Genomic DNA, 8107 nt, shown 5'->3' on the forward strand with positions numbered 1-8107 from the left:
TGCGTAGTGGCTTATTGCCAGTCCCCATGTACACCTTGAAGAAACTTGAAAGATGTGGCTTTTATTTATTGCTCCCACATTTTAAACCGTGCTTCTTGGTTTTTCACCATTTATTTCCCTATTGGAAGCTTCTTAGCTCTCTGGAAAGGTGCTACTATTCCTCAGGGGTCTCATTTCTCCCACAGAGTCTTCTCTTTAGGATAATTTTCACTTATCTTTAATCTCTTGCTTTTCCAGTTAGGAGAAGAGAGACGACACTCTGTAACACTTCCTCAAACTAAAGGAAAACAGAAGACATTCCTTCTGCTAAACAGGGCAGAGGACAGGGTCTCTCTCTCCTTCCCCTGCACCATTGCCCAGCCCCGGCTGTGGTTCCCCCCAAAGATGAGCGCGGTGAGCCCGGACGCGCGCGCTGGGGTCACGGCTCCCTCGTGCTTGCACCTGCCTGGCGGGTCCCGAGCCCCGCGCGTTTGGACTGAGCCCCCTTCTCCGTACCTCGGGGGCCCGACCCTCCGCGAGAGCCCGCGGAGGACCCACCTTTTCGTTCACGTCCCCTCCCCTCTGCTCCCCGCAGCCATGAACGGTGGCTTGTGCCTGTGCGTGCTGATGGCTGTCCTGGCGGCGGGCGCCCTGGCGCAGCCCGTGCCTCCCGCGGACCCCGCGGGCCCCTGGGCGCAGCAGGAGGACGAAGCCCCGCGGAGGCAGCTGAGGGCCGTGCGGAGAGTGGACGACGAATCCCGAGCGCACCTGGGCGCGCTGCTGGCCAGGTACATCCAGCAGTCTCGGAAAGGTACGCAGGCCGCCTCCCTGTCTCTCCCTTCTGCCTCCAGCAGGAGCTAAACAAGCCACACTTTTCTCAGCCTCCAAGTCTTTCTCCAGGAATAAGGTGATTCAGCAGCTCAGTAGCTAAGTGGCATATGGACAGCCCTGTCCCCTTCCTGGGCCTGGCTATCTCATCTGTAAAAAGGGCATGAGGGTGGGTTCCCCTCGGCCCCTTCCGGGTCTTTCTGAGATTCAGAGGGAGGCTTATTCATCTCTAGAATTCCTGGAAATCATGATTTGGACTGGGGCAGGTTTTTTCCTACCACCTTTATCCACAGTGATACTGATGGCGAACACACTGACTGGGGAGCGGTATTTTAAACTGGACCAACACAGCCGGACCATAAACCACAGCTGCTGGGAGGGGGAGGGGTGGGCTCCATTCCCACGAGGCTCTCTTAACCTGCTGTTGTGCCACGACCTGGATTTGAAATTTAACTCATGGCTTGACGAGATGGGGAGAAAATAAAGGGCTTGGCTCTCCAGAATCTCCTATAATTCCATACGAAGGTGAGAAGGGACCTTTTTACCAGGGGATTTCAGAAGGAAAGAATAGAAGATGATTTGTTATATTTCATCTCTCATTGGGAAATTGTCCCAACTACCATCTTCTATGTTGCTTTCCTGCTAATTAAACGGAAAGATGTGGAAATACTAGTCCGATGACAGAGAACATCCGAAAATTTGGGGGGTGCCTGCTGTTTGTCTGCCTGAAAGTAATTTAGTATCTGTCGTTGGATATGGGTTGAATTGCAGCCAGACCAGTCTGAAATATCGTAGGCTTTTCATTGACCGTAATCTGGAAGCCCCTTCATACCTTCAAGAAAGACCCACCAGAAACAGTTGTGGGTAAAAAAGCCAAGTACCAGATGATTTCCCTAGAACTGACACTCGACAGTGGCTTTAAACCACAGATCTTAGCTGGAAGGTCCTTCCTGGTGCCTCTTCTCAGCCCTTTGCCTTCAGCTTGCCGTGACACACAAACTCATATGGGAATACCCGTCACTTGGAACTTTAGCTGCCAACACCCAGGATCAGCAGTAACTAGAAAATAATCATGCTCTTCTATTTGACAAATATGAACTAGAAATAAGTATCTACATCTATAGAGTTTCTTTGACTGTTTTACACATTTTGAGATGACAGTGAATATTTACTCAACTATAGTATATATTATGCTTAAAGATTCCAAACAAGAAAACGCACCCTTTGGGGAGTGCTCAAGAGTTTATCATTAGAAACTGTCTGTAGAGCTTTCCATGATCTGAGGAGAAGCAATTCTGTTAGTGTACACCTTCCCCAAGTCCAGCAAAGCCCAGTGCTACATCTGTATTGTCTCTCTTCATCCTCACAACAGCCCTGCACAGTAAGGTCTATTATCCTCCTTGTGTCAGTGTGGAAGCTGGGATTCTGGAAGACTGAGTGACCTACATGAGGTAGCACATCTAGGCAGCATCAGGGTGAGAGTCTACTCAAGTCCTGCCCTCCCTGGAACGTCTGGAAGCCATTCAGCTTCCCAGCTGTACTGTCCATTTTACGAGATTTAAAATTTCAAGGAGCCTGGACCTTCAATTGTGTAAGTCAGGTGTAAGTGCCTACTCTGTGTCCACTAAGTGAGTGAGGACCCTGGTAAGTGCACAGAACCATGTGTACGTCAGCAGCAACAGGCAGGAGGATGGGGCATATTGCCCTGTGACTGTGCACAGATAACTGGGTCTGAGAGTTTGGCTGAATGCAAGGACTAATATTTCACCTGAAAGTTGTTGAACAATTAAACAGCAGGGGCTGTTTTTCCTCTGCGTAGACTGGGGATACCTGCAAAGGGGCTGGAATGGGCTGGGGTGACGCTTAGTTCCAAAGCTGGGAATTAATGGAGCGGGGGGTGGGGGAAGAGAGAGGGGAGAGGAAGAAAGGGTGGGGATATAACCTGCTCTGTAGGGTTGTTTCTGGTTTTTAATTTAGCTAGCTTTATTTGATTATCCAACAAGACAGAATACCTGCTTCTGCACTGTCATCAATGAATAAGCCATGGTCTGACTCGATGCAGCCTGTGGGCAGGAGTTGGCAAGGGCAGCCCTGTACAGAAGAGCTCAATGTCAGCTGCGGGACCACGGTGGCTCCCAATACAATAGGCACCATCGAGTGATCCTCCACCCCTCTGCCCTTGAAGCCACCTGGGCTTTGCCTGTCGAGGTCCCTGAGGGACCTTTCTTGGCCCTTAGGTTGTCTAAGAGAAGGCATGATACTCATTTTCTACCCAGGAGACCACTCTGTGTGATCCGTAGGCCAGGACCGTCACATGCCTCATCATGGCCCTATCAACTCAACGCGAATCACTCCTGGACTCACCCTGTTCCTAAGAACTTAACTCCCATCCCTAAGGGCCCATTTCAGGTTCAGTTATTGCATTTTGGTCAAAATGGCTGAATTAAATTACCACTTTGTTCTGCCCGCCCTTCTTTGAGTGTTACTGAGGTGCTGAGATTTTAATCCGATGGTGTGCCTTTTTCTCAATACCGTTTTTTTAAAAGAGAAGGTAGCTTTCAAATTAATAATTTTAAAACAGTATTTATCTAGCAGTGGGACTGGATTCCATTTTTAAAAAAACATCCTAACATCAAAATATCGTAATTGCATTACCTTAAAAAGAGTCAGGGGGCTTCCCTGGTGGTGCAGTGGTTGGGAGTCCGCCTGACGATTCAGGGGACGCGGGTTCGTGCCCCGGTCCGGGAGGATCCCGCGAGCCGTGGAGCGGTTGGGTCCGCGAGCCATGGCCGCTGAGCCTGCGCGTCCGGAGCCTGTGCTCTGCAATGGGAGAGGCCGCAACAGTGAGAGGCCTGCACAACGCAAAAAAAAAAAAGGGTCAGGCAGGCTCAGGGATATTAAGGTGTAAACTTTAGAAGTGGGTAGTACTGGGGAAATCCTGGGTTAGCACCTGCTGAGAGCCAGCTACATAAGGAAAAACACCCCTAGGAGTAGAAAAACCTAGGCAGGTCCCAGCTGTGAAAGGTGAGAGTGAATGAATTCACCTAAATTCATACAGATCGCAAACCACACCCACGACTAGAAAAGACTACCCTGTCTCCAGTTAAACAGACATGGGTTCTTCTCCTCGCTTAGATTTTGGCCCAGCAGTCCCACTATCTTGATACCTCTTTGATACCTTTCAGAAGGTACGTGTTACGTATTGTCTGGCCTTTTCTATTGTTTTCCTTTACAAACTGAACATGTGATGCTCTCAGATATAATGGTCCCGTTTCCTTCCTCTCTGCCCCTTGTAGCTCCTTCTGGCCGAATGTCTGTAATCAAGAACCTGCAGAGCCTGGACCCCAGCCACAGGATAAGTGACCGGGACTACACTGGCTGGATGGATTTCGGCCGGCGCAGTGCCGAGGAGTATGAATACACCTCCTAGAAGACCCAGCCTTCATCAGCACAACAGGAGGCAAACTCCTGACTCAGAGGAGGCAGAATAAGAAAACAATCACGCTCATAACTCGTTGTCTCTGACGTCTGACATTTAAAGTATCTATTTATTAAGTGTTCAATGTGAAAAATCTGTCTGTAACGTTGTCCAATGTAACCATGCACCTTAGCACAAATGTACGAGTGGAAGACAAAATGTTTCCCTCATCTGTGACCCACACTCCCCGTTCCTAAAGTGTTGCTATGCTATTAAAGTGATTTCATTCTGCCCCTTATTCCCTGTTTCTACCGAGGGCAAAGGGTCCTTTAATCCTCAGAACATTCAAGGAGGGATTCCTGATGTATGCGTCCCAAGGAGGAATCCCTGTGGTAGATGGTCCCAGAAAGGGCTTGAGAAATGAGGGTCAGGCATAGAGCTGGCTTCTCTACTTCAGGCCAGGTAGCTAGTGAAAGGGCCTTCTGTGTCAGCCCTGGGCCCTGGGCCCCAGTGGGGCACCATCGCAAAAAAACCCTGCCCAGCTTATAGTGCTACTCGTTTGTCTGGGTGAATCCCAGAGAGGCAGCTGGAGATGGAGGTTTCCATCAGCCCATCCCCACGGGGTGTTCTCTACCAGCTCCATCCCACACCAGGGTTTCTCTGGGGGTGCTCTTGGCCTTTAAACAAATAACGGGGCAGCGCTGGTCGGCACTTTTATATGTATTGGACCTCTCCGTGGCCCTGTGGCACAGAGGTTATTGTCCTTTTACAAATGAGGAAACAGACTCTGAGAGATGAAAGTGACTAGCCCGTGGGTCCCCAGCTAAAGAAATTCACAGACTTGTGGGCATATGGCTCCTAGGTTAGCGTGACCTCCATCGCTCTAGCACTTCTCAGACTCTGGAGTGGGTATGAGTCACCTGGAAATCTCGATGAACTGCACATTCTGACTAAGCAGTTCTGGGCTGTGGTCTAAGCAAGCCCCCAGGTAATATCTGGTCCTGGACCACACTTGGGAGTCACGACAGTATAGAAAAGAGTCTGTGATTACAACCCCTTGGGTCTCACTGTATTCCAGAGATGTATTGCCGGGCATGTTCTGGGGGATCTGATAGTTACCCAGAGCAGAAGCTCTCTTTTCGCGGGCCACTCCCTCTATTGGGTCTCTGCCGGGATCAGCAGAGAGAACTAGTCCAAAGGAATGTCCAGGGATCATCTAACACCAGCCATCACACAGCAGCTTTTCTGTACCTCCTGGCTGAGGCCCCCAGGAACCCAGGGTTTTATCCAGCAAAGGCCGCAGGTGGCCCAATACAACAGGACATGCAGCCCCAAAGGGGACAGACATTGGAAAGAATGGTGGTCAGTTCAGTTTTCAAGGAAGGCATACTGCTGTTTGGTTCCATATCAGTTGGGCACCACCCAGTGACCAGTCTGGGAAGTAGATGGTGGTCTATGTGTTACTTTAGTTCTCAAAGTCTTTGATATGCTAATTAGGACCAGATTCAAGTATGCATGGGGTGAGTCCTGGAGTTCATGAAGGACTATATGGGGTTGCTTTCCTGAGCTACTCCCTTTCTACGATCTCCCCAGTACTTTCCAGTTCCCTGGGGCTCCCCTTTTTGGTCCTCCACCCAAAAACTTGGGGCTCTGGTTACCCTATTCTGCCACACACTGCCACGTTTGGGCCCATGTTCAGCTCCAAGTAACAGAAGAATAGAGAGAGAAAAAAAGCAATGGGGATTGACTCCACCCTCTTGGGATCACAGCTCCTCTGATCCAAGAGCAAGTTTCCCCTTCCTTAGAGTTTTGGCCCTGGCCAGGCTCGTGACTGACTGCTACCACAGCAGTTGTGTGTTTGCCTGGGGGCTGTGGCATGAAAGAAAGAGAAGAAAGAAAAAAACAGGGAATGTTCATGCTCTCTGGCCATTAGGAATTCCCTTTTTCACTCCTCGAGCCAGAACTAAGGGGCATCTCCCGGAGGTGTCTGTGGCCCAGACCCCACTTCTGGTCCTCAGCTGTGTTAGGCTCAAGAAAGACCCCACTCATAGCCTTCAGGGACTGTCCCTGCCTCCTCTCTGCCCACCAGGGCCTGGGAGTTTCCGCTGAAATTCTAGGATCTTGATGAACTATTATCTCAGATGTGAAATTTAAAAACCCAGTTATTCACAGCACCAGCCTGATTGGGTGGCTTATTTTATTCTCTTAATTTTGAATCCTTTACTGTGACTCCCAAGAGGCTTCCGGTTTGGAAAATCCCAAGACAGCACAAATGGGATTAGTGACAAGTGGGATGTTACATCTAATCTAAGTTACATCTAATCTAAGCTCCAAGACTAACAACTTCTCTACCTTTCCTTTCCACGGCTCACATGCTGGTCTGGGCACATGGAAGCAGGCAGAATTGGCAAGAGTTCAAGCCTTACCTGCCCTAACACCTCTGGACTGTAGCCAGAGTGACTCAAAGTGTTTGATCTTTTTCCAAGTTCCATTCTAGAAAGGATTCAACCGCTCTCTGGCATCACCTCGTGTGGACTGTTACAAGCTCTTCACTAGCCCGACAGCACTCAGGGAAGCGCACCTGTGTGTCAGGCACTATACTGATGTGGCAGGTACAGCAACCAAGAACTCCAGTGGGAGGTTCACAAAAGCACAGTATAATGTTCCAAGAATGATGGCAGGTAATATTCAGAGGCTGGGAGAGAGCTGCAGAGCTGGCTGAATTAAGGGGCAAGACAGCTGGGCAGCTGCCCCAGGAGCCAGTCCCAAAGAGACATCTAATCATCACTGCAGCATTGGAATCTGGGTATCAGTGAAATTCTGCATACTCAGTAACTTAGCTAACTGAAGAAATGGGCATCGATTCCTCCTCTACGGAAGATGACAATGCCCTCAAGTGGACAGTTTTTTAAAACAACCACTCCTGTGGGTGCCAGCTTCTCTCCATAGAGAAACACGTTGAAATCTGCAGGATTCTCTTTGCCAAGCTGCTGGTTAACCCACCTAGTCAGCTGAAATTTTAAAACCAGATAATTCAGGCCCTCAGACTGTTTATTCTAAGAATGGGTGATTTATTTTATCTTAACGTTGGAACTTGAATATGACTGCCAAAAGGCTCCAGAGCTTGGAAAATCACTCAATGAAACTGAAAAGAGAACAAGAACCACCGACAAATGAAATGCTTTTTGTAGAATTAAAACCAAGAAAAAAAAAAAAAAGGAAATCTTAGATGTATTTTAAAGATAACTTGGTAGCTATGGTTACCTCTAATTAGTGAGCGCCTCACGCTTTCCAGATTTGAGCGGAGGAAAGCTGAAGTGAAAAACAATTCCAAGTTATTAAAAATGTTAAGTTCCAATGAGTGCATGTAATGTACTTTGGAAATGTAATTTAATGTCTGTTGAATCCAGTAATTAAGAAGTTGGTCTTGCATTTTGGATTTTTTAATTTTATTTTTTTCTGTAACTTATCATTATAACGTTACAAAAAATATTGCCCCCTGACAGATCAACTTAAAAAGCAAAACCAGGGGGAACCTTCAAGATAGCAGAGGAGTAAGACGTGGAGATCACCTTCCTCCTCACAAATACATCAGAAATACATCTACACGTGGAACAACTCCTACAGAACACCTACTGAACACTCGCAAAAGACCTCAGACTTCCCAAAATGCAAGCAAATCCCCACGTACCTGGGTAGGGCAAAAGAAAAAACAGAGACAAAAGAATAGGGATGGGACCTGCACCTGTGGGAGGGAGCTGTGAAGGAGGAAAGGTTTTCACACACTAGGAAGCCCCTTCGCAGGCGGAGACTGCGGGTGGCGGAGGGGGGAAGCTTCAGAGCCTCGGAGGAGAGCTCAGCAACAGGGGTGCAGAGGGCAAA

At 48.6% G+C, this 8107-nt stretch overlaps 1 protein-coding gene across 1 annotated transcript; it reads left to right on the forward strand.

Annotated features, from left to right (window-relative positions):
- Window positions 1-576: 576 nt before the first annotated feature.
- On the forward strand, window positions 577-4237 carry CCK (cholecystokinin; the record flags this gene model as incomplete). Its single annotated transcript, XM_082664343.1, has 2 exons — window positions 577-790; window positions 4104-4237. 2 exons carry the CDS (start codon window positions 577-579, stop codon window positions 4235-4237), a joined length of 348 nt encoding a protein of 115 aa, XP_082520469.1.
- Between the last annotated feature and the right edge of the window lie 3870 nt (window positions 4238-8107).

This window comes from Grampus griseus (genome assembly GCF_964374135.1).
Source record: "Grampus griseus genome assembly, chromosome: 10".
Taxonomy (NCBI): domain Eukaryota; kingdom Metazoa; phylum Chordata; class Mammalia; order Artiodactyla; family Delphinidae; genus Grampus; species Grampus griseus.